The following is a 13,535-nucleotide window of genomic DNA, read 5'->3' on the forward strand; positions in this document are numbered from 1 at the left end:
TGAAATCTGGGACTTCTTTTAGCTCAGTGGTTTCAACTGAATGTAAACATTTACCTGCAAGATTTGCAACTAGAGGGGTTCATTCTGAGGGTCTTAAGAGAGTTTCTCTAGAGTTAGGCTGCAGGAAGCTTTGTGCTGGCCCATGAGAGCCTCACAATGAAACTTAGTGACAAACAAATATAACGAAAACTCTCACTAAGTGATTTATTACTGCGTCCAAAATGAAACATCATGAAAACAGGATCAAAACATTCCTTTTGTATCAGTGATCTGGCTGTGTGCTGAGTGTCACTAGGAAGGAAGGGAGTTTCTGAATCACTGGTTAATAGTTCTTATCCTATTGCAAAGGTTAAGGTGTCTCATCTACTAGTTATTGACTAAAAATTGTTGATTTATATATTTTTTTCCCTTTTATCTTGCTTTCTGTCCCTTATTCCCTCCCTGCCTTTTTATTTTTAACCTTTTTCTTTCTTTTTTTCACCAGACCTACAACATTTTCAGTGATGACAATCTGGAGTACAGTGGTTTATCTCGCCAGTTCCTCTTCAGGCGCCTTGAGCCCTATACCCTCTATACCCTCATGCTGGAGGCTTGCAACACAGCAGGCTGCACCCGTTCTCCACCCCAGCCCATCCGAACAGATGAAGCACCTCCAGCTTCTCAGATGGCACCTGTAATCCAGGCTGTGAACGCTACCAACATTGAACTGAGCTGGTTGCAGCCAATTAATCCAAATGGGAAAATAATTCGTTATGAAGTTATTCACAAATGCACAAAAGAAAATGCTGCAGGGTACAGAGCAACAACAGAAGAAGATGAAATTGTTTTCACAGAATATAACACTGAAAGTAAGACATTTATATATAATGATAAAGGTTTACAGCCATGGACAAGGTATGAATATAAAATACGCACCTGGAATGCAGCAGGCTACACTGACAGCTCCTGGACAGCAGCAAAGACTAGTCAAACTGCCCCAAAAGGTCTTGCTGCCCCCAGGTTATCCTTGGCATCAGTTAACCCCCATAAAGTGCTCATCTCATGGGCCTCCCCAGCACAGCCCAATGGTATTCTTCAGTCATACAGGCTGCTGAAGAATGATGTTCTCTATCCTTTCAGCTTTGATGCTGCTACTTTCAACTACACGGATGAAGACTTACTGCCCTATTCAATGTACAGCTACATGATAATTGCCTGTACAATGGGAGGCTGCTCTACCAGTGAAGCAGCTACAATACAGACACTGGAAGCAGCTCCTGCCTTAGTGGACCCACCATCTCTGCAGGCTGTCAGTGCCACTCAGATAAATGCATCTTGGGCACCTCCCCAAATACAAAATGGAGATATCACCAAGTATGTATTGAAATTAAGCAATGAGGAATATTATCCTGGCAGAAGCTTGCACATGTTGGTTTCTAATCTGCAGCCTTACACGCAGTATGATTTTGCATTGGTTGCCTGTACCGCAGGGGGCTGCACATCCAGTGTATCCCAGTCAGTGATGACAATGGAGGCCCCACCACTAAATATGGAAGCTCCCAGGCTGCTTGTCATGGGCTCAGAGTCAATTGAAATAGCATGGAAACTTCCAGCTAACCCCAATGGTAAAATTACAAGCTATGACCTAAGGAGGGATGGTGTACTTGTTTACTCAGGTCTGGAAACTCGGTACCTTGATTTCACCCTACTGCCAGGCATGGAGTACAGTTACACTGTCACTGCAAATAACAGTCAAGGGAGTGTGACCAGCCCATCAGCTCAGATAAAAACCAACCCCTCTGCTCCATCTGGGATGTTGCCTCCTAGGTTGCAGCCATGGTCTTCAAAGGAGATTTTGGTGGCCTGGGATCCTCCCATCAAAGTAAATGGTGACATTAGAAATTACACGATCTCAATCCACAAGCCTGCTGAAACAGGCAAGAAAACTTTTGACTTAAATGCATCTGATGTTTCCTTTCTGAGGCGTTCATACATAGTGACAGAGCTACAACCATACAGTAGGTAAGTCTGGAAGACCTTGGTTGTTGAATAAATGCTGTAGGGTGATTCAGTGGACTGGCAGGCAGCTCAACCATCTCGTTTAAACAGATAGTCAGGACAATGGGGTATTGTTTCCTAAAAAGCACATAATAAAACCAGGATTTTTCTTTCAATTTATTGTAACACCAACTATATATCATCTTGATGAAGTGCATAGAGTTGACTTAGATTGTAATTAATACGAGGGGTAATACTCTGTTACAGACTCCGAAACCTGCAATCTTGTACTTGTGTATCTTGCAAGATGTCTTCATTCAAGAGCAAATAGGGCTTTAGCTGACAAAGTTCAGGATGGGGAGACCAAAGGCCTGTTGCTAGCCCATTCACAGTGTAGCTGAGCTAAGATTAATGGAGTGACACCGTGACTCTTGCTCCCTTGAGCTGAAAACAAGCAGCTTGTGCTTAAGTGAAAGCTAAACCTTAAAAGAAGGTACTGGACTCTGCTACAGAAGGAACACAGTGTATACTGAAGTATATCTTTCTATCATCTTCCACACTCATTCTTGACTATTTACCTGACTTTTCCTTATATATTTGTGTAGGCATAATTTGTGTGTTGCATGGTTGATAAGTCTGTGTACTATTTACATATAACTAATCTAAATCCAAAGAGCGAAGTATAATAAAGATCTATAGCTCTTGAATTATACCAAAATAATCTCCTCCAATGAATCATCATTTTGATTAATATAAAAATCAAAATCATTTTGATCACAACTCCTGCAAATGATAACTCTGCTCTGAGAAAAATAAGCAAGCAAATGAAAAACAATGTTTTTCATCCTACTTGATTTCACATGAAATCAAGAAAAGTTTTCTTGTTTTTTGCTAACCAAGGCACAGCCTATAATCTGTTCATTCATACAATTTATTTTCTTATTAAAATGCCAAAGATCAAGAGAAATTAAGAAATCTTTTAGATCTCACACACATCCTACATTTGTATTTGCAGTGTTTTAATCACATCGTTCCTGATTTATGTTCCCAAAGGTATGAAGTACAGCTCCAAGCTTGCACAGAGCTGGGTTGTGCCTCCAGTGAGTGGGCATCGGTTCAGACGCTGGAGGCACCCCCAGCACTGCAGCCTGCCCCTCTCATAGAAGTACAGACCACAGCTGGGGGCTTCCAGATGACTTCTTCGATACTGTGGACTGGCCCACAGCAGCCAAATGGGAAGATTTTATACTATGAACTGTACAGAAGGCGAACAACTCAAGCCCACATAAATTTAGACCTCGCACTTGTTTACAATGGTTCTTCAAACTCCTTCAAAGATGACAAGTTGCTGCCTTACACGGAATATGAATATCAGGTGGGAACTGAAGCCATTTAGCAGCCCTGATTATGATTTCAGTACACTTTGAGAACCTTACTTTACACTTACAATGAACACATGCATCTCATTTCTAATGTTAATAGTATTGAGAAACCTGAATGATTGTTTTTAATGTCTTTTAAACAGTTGAGAAGCTGAAAATAATTTTATGCAAGCAATACATTAATTTAGCATTCATTTTCCTTTAGCTTATCGTAAGTGCCTGTATTTCTTGTATGTTAAATGTTTGTGTACTTTCCAGAGCTTTATGTGAGTAGTGTGAAATTCTGGTTCTTCAAAGGCAGCTTCATTTCATTAGTTTGTCTTTCTTTTTCCATCCTCCCCCAATCTAATATGAATTCATTTTTAATTTATTATCTAAAGAAGTTTACATCAAGAGGGACTGGAGTTGTTTTCTCTTTCAATCAGATGTTAGGATGACAAGCAGTTTTTGTGAGTGGTTCAAAAGTGAGTTTGCTGTTGGTGGTTGGTATTACTTCTCATGCACACTGGTATTTTTACTGTTGTTTTTCTTATGAGGCTAATGTAAACCAAGGAGATCAGTTCTGCCATTCTTTTGCCTGCAATTGCTTCTTATGTCAAAGTTACGTGTTTTATCACCACTTTTATATCATACAGTACTATGTACAAATATTAAGATTTCAAGTTCTTTCTCCCAGCTTTCTATAATGCCTCTGTAGGGCCCATCTGTTGGCCACACCAGTGTGAAGTCTGGTCTCCATTTACTGTAGTTTCCTTACACCCCAACTATCGTTAGACCAGATCTTGCTACTTTAGACATGATCTATGAAGAATGTGAATACAAGCGCAGATAGGATTGAGGAGATAGCAAGCATTTCAGCAGACCTAAGGTCTTCTTATTAGTTAAGAATCTTTCTTAAATAAAGAAAAGCATCCCAAGTTTGAAGTTGTAGGCTGTGAGATTGTATATTGGCTGGGTGATATTCTAACCAACTTCCAGTTATCTCAGTCAGAAGCTGTGGTTTTTGGGAGCTAATACCACAGAGACTTTCTGGAGCAAAAGTTTGTAACTAGATTTTGACTAGATTCCTGTGGTTTATCATGCTGTATTCAAGACCACTTTTAATCTTGGTTCTATTCCATATCTGGGCTGAGTTGTTGATGGGCACCCTAAATAATTTGGGTTTTTTTTTGGTTTGGTTTGTTTTTTCCTGGTGGCTATTTATTTCACCATGAGAGGTTTTTGCAGGCATGTGCTTGTCTTCTTATGTCACTTGCAGCAGCCCTCTGGGATCTATTGTGAACCACTCCATTGTTGACAATTTATATTGCCTGTGAGACAAGTTATTTGTAAGTATAGGGCTTGGCTTTTGCTATTATGCTGATGAAACCCAGATTTATATTTCACTTACACTGGATATTGATTCTGCTGTCTCTGTGTCTGAGGCTTGTTTGCAGGACATAAAACTTTAAATGCAACTGAATTTCCTCCAGCAGAATGCAGATGAAATCCCAGTGCTGTGATGGGACTCTCTCCAACGTTTTTGGAGATACTGAGATTTAGTTCAATGAACCCTGATCTGTGGATCTGAAGACAGGATTTTGGAGTTTAGGTGTTTTGAGGGTTTCTTTTTTTTTTTTTTCTGGAAACTTCAGCTGAATATTTGGGGCTTGTAAGATGAGATGCAAAAGTTGCACTTTTGGAAATAATGAAGTGACTTTGGAAGCTCATGCTGGTCAAAGGAACTATGCCCCCTAAATACTGAGGTCAGCATTCTTCAAGGAAGCACTTTTATTCTTTAAGGGCCAGACTCTTAAACCAGCAGCTGCTAGGTTTCAGTGGGTTTTTAAGGTGCTTACTGTCCCATACTCAGAGATAATTACTTAGATCTTTGTCTTTTCATAGATTTAGATATTTGCATTTTCTAGAGCATCTGGCCTTTTGGGTATTTGCTGGAATGCTGCCTGAGATCCTCAGCTGTATTGAACAGATGCAATTGCATGATTTCCTGAAAAAAAAACCCTGACTTTATAATTCATGTGTTTGTGAGTGTAATCTTCTGATTTCTGGAATATATTTGAAACAGTGTAGGCCCTCCTCAGGAATTATTGAGGATGGTATAGCAACCTATAGAGACAGACCTGTTTTTTCAGCTAAGGAAAGGCACCTTTGAACAGCAGCTTGTGGCAGTTAGTGCTGTTCGGCAAAGCAGAGGACTCAGAGTACAGTGTGATTTCCAGCCAAGTGCAGTGTCACTCCCCCACAATTGTGCTTAATGGCGTACTTTAGGTAGCTTCTTTAGGTTAATGGCTTAATGTCTTCCTGGTCTAGGACACATCCTTATTTCCATTTGGCAGGCACAGAATATGTAAAAGAAAGAAAAAAAGTAGGATTGTCCCTTTTCAGAAAGTTTTATGGCTTCCTGCAAGGGTTTATTCTCTGGGAGGACTATCTGGTGCATCAAGACAGCCGCTGTGGGAGGCACAGCATCCCTCTTGCTTGTAAAGCATGCTTCTCACACACCAGTTACTGCAGCCAAGTGAAGGGTCTAGGAAATATCCCAAAATATACCAGGAAAAATATGTTTTAAGTCTTCTATATTGGACTCTCAAGGAGAAAATTAGTCATATTCTGGCTTTGGAGAGAGAAAATAGGTGCAAAGTCATGAAAATTAAGGAAGGATCAACTACATGGAGCGCAGAATATGCCAGCACTCTTGGTCACTTTTCAGAGATGACAAGAATGACACTTGGTTTATCAGCCTGTCTGTGAAATCACTGGTGAGCTCCAGTTTGTGCTTCTTAGGTACTGACAAACAGCCCAGTGACTTCTGCAACTTAAAACAGAGAGAAACTGGTTTTCTGACTGACCAGTTATAGCTAGTCACCCGTTTGTAAGATCCCTCATATCTGGCTCCTTTTCATCATTTCAATTCACCGTTTCTTCTTGTGGCCCTGACAGAAAAATGCACTACAAACTAGTGACATAAAATAAAATGTAGTTCTTTTTTGCACTCCCTGCTTGTTATCCCCTCTTCATCTTTTTTGGAAGAATGTTTTCTCCTGCAAGATTTGTAAGCTCCCTGCTTCCAAGTAAAGGGAGATTCCCATACTACACCTGCATTAGGCTGCTGAGCTTGACCTCAGATTCTGAAAAGTAAAGCAGACAGAACCACATTGTTTCTCTGATATAATGACAATACCCACTCTAAATACCCTTTTGCAGAAGGAGATTCTTCGTTTTTCCTAGTAGAGGATACACAGTAGGGAGAAGGGCCTTTGAAACCATGTGATTTTGTTCATTAAGCCCCACTTCAGGCACTATACTTCTGTTGTGAATACCATCCTAAATTCAGGTGCATAAATGTTGCAAACACCCAACATTAAACAAATATCAAAGAAGAAAACTTGATTTTTTTGTTCATCTAACTCAATATGAATGGATTTGTTGGCTTCCAAAATTACTTGTGAGACTGCTGCAGCGCCACTCTTACAAGGCCCTTCTTGATACATTGTGTTTCTGACATATTCAAAACCATGGCAAGCTATCCTTTAAAAAGACATTAGTGTGTATACCAGGGGAAAATACTCTCCAGGGCTGTGGATGACTTGATATGATTTCCCTGATTGTATCTTTTTATTTATGAGGCATAATTTCTGACTGCTGAAAAGAAAACTGAAATGAGTGATGACTAACTACAGCCAGAGTAATAAATCAGAAGAAGAGAAAGAAGTGGTGATTCTGATCGAATCTATTGAATTAGCTGCTGCCCTTAGCCATTATAGGTATTGGAAATACCTTTTAATATCTGCTTATCTCTCTCATGGGAACTTGGTAACTATCTCATATACCCATAGGAACAAATTATTTAATTTTGTACATTTAGAGTTAAACCTGTTTACATCTTTTATTAATTACTGATGTTATACTATGTTATATGAAATGAGCTTCCTTTAGAATTTGCACATTTTGCTTAAGCCCCAAAGTGTTTGCCTATTGTATTTCACTTTCCCAGAATGGGTTTAGTAGTTTTATTATGAGCATTTGATCAGTGGAGATGAATAGCAATGTTAAGATGCTCAAATTATCTCAGTGCGACAAGCCTGGACCTAAAATCTATCCTCTTATAGGTTTATGTCCTCCCTAAGGATGCTAATAATGTTGAGGAGGGAAAAGTATGAATCTGAGGACAGGCAATCAGAAAGCACACATTTGTTTACTACCTTTTTGTACCTGTGGCCGTGAGTAGACATGATACTTTCTTCCCTTTGCCTTTTTGCTCTGTCCCCCATAGACTGCAACCACTTCTGAAACTTTCTACTTTGCTAATACCTGCCTGACACTGATGTGAATACATTATCCTAATACTGAATGCTAGGTTTCAGTGGACAAGCTTTGTGCTCTGAGCTGTGCTGATGTTGCATAAATAACTCCAAATTACTTGTGCTGCAGGCCAGTCATTTCTGATGAGAAGGAAAACTTGTGAAGGGTGCTTCAACTGATGGCAAGAGGGAACTGCTCTGGTTTCTTCTAATTTTAACCAGCCAAGGTTGTGGTCTCTTCAATTTTCTTGCAGACTGCTGGTTGATCACATCTGAGAGTTGGGTTCTGCATTTCTTAACTTACCCATGTCATATCTTATATACCCCTAAAATGTCTTGCTATCCTGGAAAAGAATTGAACTGTTAAAACTGCATGTAGGGTTAGAAACTGAACAAATCTGAGTCAAGAAATCCAAAGCAAAGTCTCAAAGTAATGCTAGGTCTTTGCATCCTCCATGAAATAACTAAAAAGAAGAGAGTGGTACAGTTTCCTCTGCTACTGTTTGTCTCTCCTGACATGTGCCAAGTAGTGTGCCAAGCATCCTTCTAGCAAAGACCAGCACTGACATAGGTGTGCGCAGCCCATGGGTGCCCTAAGGTCAGAGACCAAAGTCAATACATGACTCCTACACACAGGAGTAAGGACTTACGTGAAAGGCTTTGCTCTGACCTTGAGGTTCCCCAAAACCTATGGCAGTACTTAACTGCCCTACAGCTCTTAGCAGTGCTCAAAGCCAAAGGTAGGTATTGATTGATGAATAAGACAGTCCACCCTTCTGCCTTGCCTTTATTTTGGCAGCTTCATCAGCCCTTTTTCATCATGGCAAGGCCATAGTGCCCACCATCATTTTTCTTCTCCTGGTGGCTTTCCTCTGCTGCAGTGTTGAAGGAGCTGTGGAATCCTATACTTAGCTGTTTCCCTCAGTTCCCATTAGTACCTCTTGCATGAAATAAATACCTTCACATACTATCTCAATTTGATAAAAGAAAATGTCTTTTTTAGTTAAAACATAACTTCGTCAGTGAGAATCTGGGTTTCAAGAGCGTTAAGCATATGAACCTGTGTGGCTCAGGGATGGAGTAAGTCATGTAATAGGCTTCTTCCTGACAGCAGCGTGTACAATACCATAATATGTTTTAATCCATGCCTGCGGGCTGTTGTGCTTTTGTTTCCCCTTGTGGGAGGAGTTTTTGGTCAGCTTTACTAAGCTGGACCAGGCTGGGCTTCCTGTGATGAGGCTGTGGCCATCTTCTCAGCACTCCCTTTCTTACTCCTCATAAGTTTTTCCCCCTCTTCCTGCGCCACTGAACCTTGAGGTTATCCTGTGCTCATTTTGAGAGATGGCTGATTTTCCAGGAGCAGATTCCTGGTTTGTTCCAGGAGCAGAGATCTGTGAAAGCTCATTTGTGATGGAAAAACCTCCAGGCCTAGTTGCCTGTAACTTGGATTCTTCAGTCCTCTGAATATATGGAGAAGTTACCCTCCCATCCTCTCTGGCTCCACTTCAGAGTGCATCCTGGGCCTGGGGCCAGCAGATCAATAAAGCATTTAAATAATAACTGATATAGCTGATTTCAGGACCCTCTTCTGGCTTGCTTGGGACAGTGCAGCCATTAACAGCAGCACATCTTTAGGCAGGGTGCTTAAGCCATGCACCATGATGTCAGAATTAATGCTTTTGGAGGCAGTATATTCAGAAAGTCAAGTTATAAGAAACTTTTGTTGGCTTTCTTTGGACTGCGTTTTGCCATTCAATCCATCCCTGAGATGTGTGATTGCTTCTTGTGTGTGCTCTTTTCTTCTTACCTTACAAGCAGGAGGTACAAGCTGCCTATGAAGCTGTTTACATTTCCATATGACTGCAGTTAGATATTGGTTTTGGTGATGATTGTACCACAATTTAGAAGGCATTTCTGTGAACCCAAAAAGCTTTTTACAAAAGCCCAAATGTGACATTTCAGTTAACCAGGCAATAGCATTCATCTGTGACCATTTTGTGGTGATTTTTTGAGGGACCATAACTAAACCTCTGATTTTAACAGTTACTCCTCACTGTGGCTTCTGTTGCCATGCTCTCCTATTTCTTCATGCAAAGAAAGGGCTAAACATCAGTATTTCCATTTGCAGTCAGTTCTGGGCCATTTACTGCTCTGTCTCCAAACACTGACCAGGATTTACTTAGATGGCAGTTCTCAAAGGGAAGTATTTTTATACCCATACATTCTTTTACAGATGGTTGAGCAGAAGCAGAAGGAGTTGAGGTAATCCAGCTTAGGCCAACGTAAATACAGAGTTTAGATGCTCAGAATTTGCCTTTCTGTCAAGCCCACACACATGCAGCCATGACCTTGGTCTTTTTTCAGGAGAGATAGGCAGGTGGCGCCTGGGGAAGGGCCACAGCCTCAGCTCACCCCTACATCCCTAAGGAAGGGCAGGGCTGGGAAACCACGTCTGCTCCCGCTTCTTGTACTCTTCCCAGTCAACATTGATTTCCTTGTGTTCATGTGGAACAGCCCCAGAGGGAGCACCAGGAGCACCCCAAGTACAAGAATGAGTCATTCCATGCCCACTTGGGCATTCCCACTCTGGAGGGTGGCAGGCTTGACTACCTCCACTGGAACGTGTGATTGAACCTACATTACCTGCCTCCTGGAGGAGTCATTTAATCACTTATGGAGGAGGATAAGCATCCCCTTTTCCTGTGTTCAAATACAGTGTTTTGAAAGACAGAGCCCTTGTTTGCTGAAATAAGGCTTATTTTCTGTAAGATAAAGTATAAGCACTGGTGATAGGAGAGGAATTCATGGGGGAACGGTTGGATATCTCCATCCAACCCCCAGTGAGGCATCTGCTTCCTGAGTGAGTTGCATCTCTCTCCCCTCCAAATTTCTTAGGGGGCCCCATTCTGAGGCCGAATTCCCGTGCTACACCAGAAGCCTTTGTTGTAAGCCATTGCCTTCGGTTTTGCTGTGGACATCTTACTTGCAGCTCAGGTCCAACACTGTTACACTCCATGCTCATTAAGGTCTAGATATAACTAACTGGAGCATTGGAGCTCAGGTCAGTGCTGAGTCAATGCCAGAGCTGCTTCCATATGTAGCTTATTCTTTCCACAAAGAAATATGCCCCTTGAAATGAATGGCTGTGGGTATATCTTTGTAGCAGCTGCAACTGAACTGAGGTAGAAGGTTTGACCTGCTGCAGTAAAATGAACAGAGTTTGTCTTTATGAAAAGTTCACAAGGTAGATATATTACTGATTTCACTGAAAATTAAAATCTTTTGCCCTCGCAGGGCATCATCTATATTTAAGTAGTGTTTCACTGGATGGTGCTGCTGGAATCAGGCAGGAACTTTGGGTTTGTAATTGGCAGAACCACAGTATTAAAAGGCACTGTGGTGCTTTTTGGCCTTTTTGCTTCCCCAGGCTCCCTGTGAAGCTTCCTGTGGTCTTGGAACTTTACACTGCAAGTTGGAAGGACTCCATGGACAGTTTTGAAGTTCTTTTATTTCTAAACCTCCTGTTTTTTGTTAAGGCATAGTCCCAAGACCTCTGCCCAGAGTAAATCACATAAGAATGTGTTTTACTGTAGTTAGTTCTGCTCAACATGAAAGCTTACTAAGGAATACTTATACTAAAAATCACTCAGACAGTCCTCTTGTATTGCCATTTAGATCTATCATTCTGATTGATCACTATGTGGTTGGCTAATATTGAGCCTAATTTAACCCTATATACTCATGCATCCATCTATTCTGTCCATTGTACCTGACATCCTACAAATTACTTACTCATGCAAATAGCGACCTAAGGCAACCTTTTATGATATTCGTGTTTAATTATACAAATGCTTTTTGATAAATAAGATTATACATCCTTCCATATGTTTACTCACTCCTTGATGAAAGCAAAATTTAATTTTCATGCAGATTTGTTGGAGAGTGTGTTTAATAAGTGCTGAGTGTTATGTAGTCTGCAGATCACTCTGGTTTTGGGTAGCTGACAAAATCAGTAGGCATAGTTCATACAGACATACAGGGTTTAATCAGGCCTTATTCAAGCTGCTCAATTTTGAACTCTTGGAACTGAAGCTGTTGCCTTTGTGCTCATGCAATAAGCAAATGTTGTAAAAGTAAATCAGAGGTGCTGATTTAAGTATACATTTCAGTGGGCTTTATTTATATTGCAGGTTACTGAAAATGTTGCCAGGTGACTGATACTTTAATGATTGTAAGAGAGGGATGTTCCTGTAAAACTTTCCAGTTTTAAAGAGTAACCGGAGTTTGGCTTGTGTGACTCAGTCGAGGTGGAGATAACTTAAGTGTCACACAATGTCAGGCTGAATTCACTAGGGTTGCTTGCATACATGAAGAAAGTGTTTAGAAGGGAGAAATAGGCAGGACTGGATATCAGTATTTTTGTTCAGATGTCCTTCTTTGAAAACACTTGTGCTGTCGATCACAGCTTCTCAAGGAGTCCTGTACGCATGGTGGCAACATGGAGATCAGGTATGAAGACACATGAGCGCACACTGTCTGAGACATGAAATCTGCTTCTTTTCCCTAAACGTAGCAGTGGCAAATGTTCTGCTCTTCTGTTAGAGAGTCACTGGGTCAACACTGGTGCTGGGTGGCAGTCAAGGGACGTTCTGTATAGGAGTCATTGCGCTGTGTCTTTTTCATCATTGGCAGCATCCTTGACTAACCATGGATGTTTTGTAGGCTTAAGTGCTTAACAGTGTCTCTGGTTGTGTGTCCCAAAGGTCTGGGCAGTGAACTCAGCAGGACGGACACCCAGCGGCTGGTCCCGCTGCCGCACGGGCCCTGCACCTCCAGAGGGTCTGGGAGCTCCCGTCTTTGACACAGTGGCATCCACAGTGGCTGTGGTGAACATCAGGCCCCCTCTCAAGCCAAATGGGGTTGTCAGTATCTATAGGCTGTTTTCTAATAATACCAGAGGGACTGATGTGGTGGTGAGTATTGTTAACGCCGCTTCTCTTCTTCCATCTGAGCTTGTATTTTCTAGCTTTGACAATTTTGTCCTCAAAAGCTGCTGCTGTTGATTACAGTCTGTCTTCCTCTCATTAATGCTCTGCAATGCTCTTGTCTGGCTAAAGTACCACCAGTGCTTTCATTAATCTAAACTTGCTTCTCAAGGAACTAACCTCACCATTAAATGCTTCTGACATGGTAATGTGCTGTGACAGTGTGATGGAAATCAGAATTATTTTTCAGGGGTACTGTCCAAAGGAAATACTTCCAAGACAGGTCCCACCAGTCTAAATGGTGCAGGTGGTAACTGCAGGATTAGAAAATGATTGTGTGCTTTGGATTTGAAGTTGAGAAGAAAGTGCTGTACATGAGCTTCCCTTAAAATTGTTCTTGTTGAGAAGTATTTCATAGTAAAGCACTGAAGAATAGTGCAAGTAGCCAAGCAACTTTTTCTATGTTTGGTGTCTCAGCCTAGACACTATTAGGTGTCCAGAAATCACAGTCTTAGCTTAGGAAACCTGCAGGGCTTCATTAGAATTATAAAATAGGGAGATGTGGGGAAAGGTTAGGACTGTGGAAGGTGCCCGGAACAGTTACCACCAAATCAGTTCAAAATACTTACTTGAATACTTTTTTTACATAACACTGTTTTGTAAAAGTAGGCAAACATTTGTATAGAATTGTTTCCCTTATCCCACCCAGCTCAGCTTGGAAGTGCTAGGGACTCCTTACCATGTGATCAGTGCTGTCTGTGAGCTTAAGCTGCCTACCAATTGAACGTTATGCATTCATTCCACCCAATGCAATTGGCTGTGTCTGATTCAGCCAGTTCACCTGGTTGGTGCCTCCATTTCCATCCCTTCCAAGCTGCCATGCTGCTGGC

The 13,535-nt window shown here is 41.3% G+C and overlaps 1 protein-coding gene across 4 annotated transcripts in view; it reads left to right on the forward strand.

Moving 5' to 3' along the window:
• USH2A (usherin) overlaps positions 1-13,535 on the forward strand; it is a 372,328-nt gene that overhangs the window by 346,538 nt on the left and 12,255 nt on the right. For all 4 annotated transcript variants that reach the window (XR_008971850.1, XM_057406464.1, XM_057406465.1 and 1 more), the window contains exons 63-65: positions 485-2,001; positions 3,031-3,352; positions 12,424-12,633. Coding sequence is in view for 3 of the 4 variants with exons in the window: in XM_057406464.1 (XP_057262447.1) it covers positions 485-2,001; positions 3,031-3,352; positions 12,424-12,633 (2,049 nt within the window). In the remaining variant the exon portion in view is untranslated. The remainder of the gene's footprint in view (positions 1-484; positions 2,002-3,030; positions 3,353-12,423; positions 12,634-13,535) is intronic.

Source organism: Pezoporus wallicus, unplaced genomic scaffold (genome assembly GCF_028554395.1).
Source record: "Pezoporus wallicus isolate ANWC-B61680 ecotype Strahan unplaced genomic scaffold, APGP_CSIRO_Pwel_v1 scaffold_2617, whole genome shotgun sequence".
NCBI lineage: Eukaryota > Metazoa > Chordata > Aves > Psittaciformes > Psittacidae > Pezoporus > Pezoporus wallicus.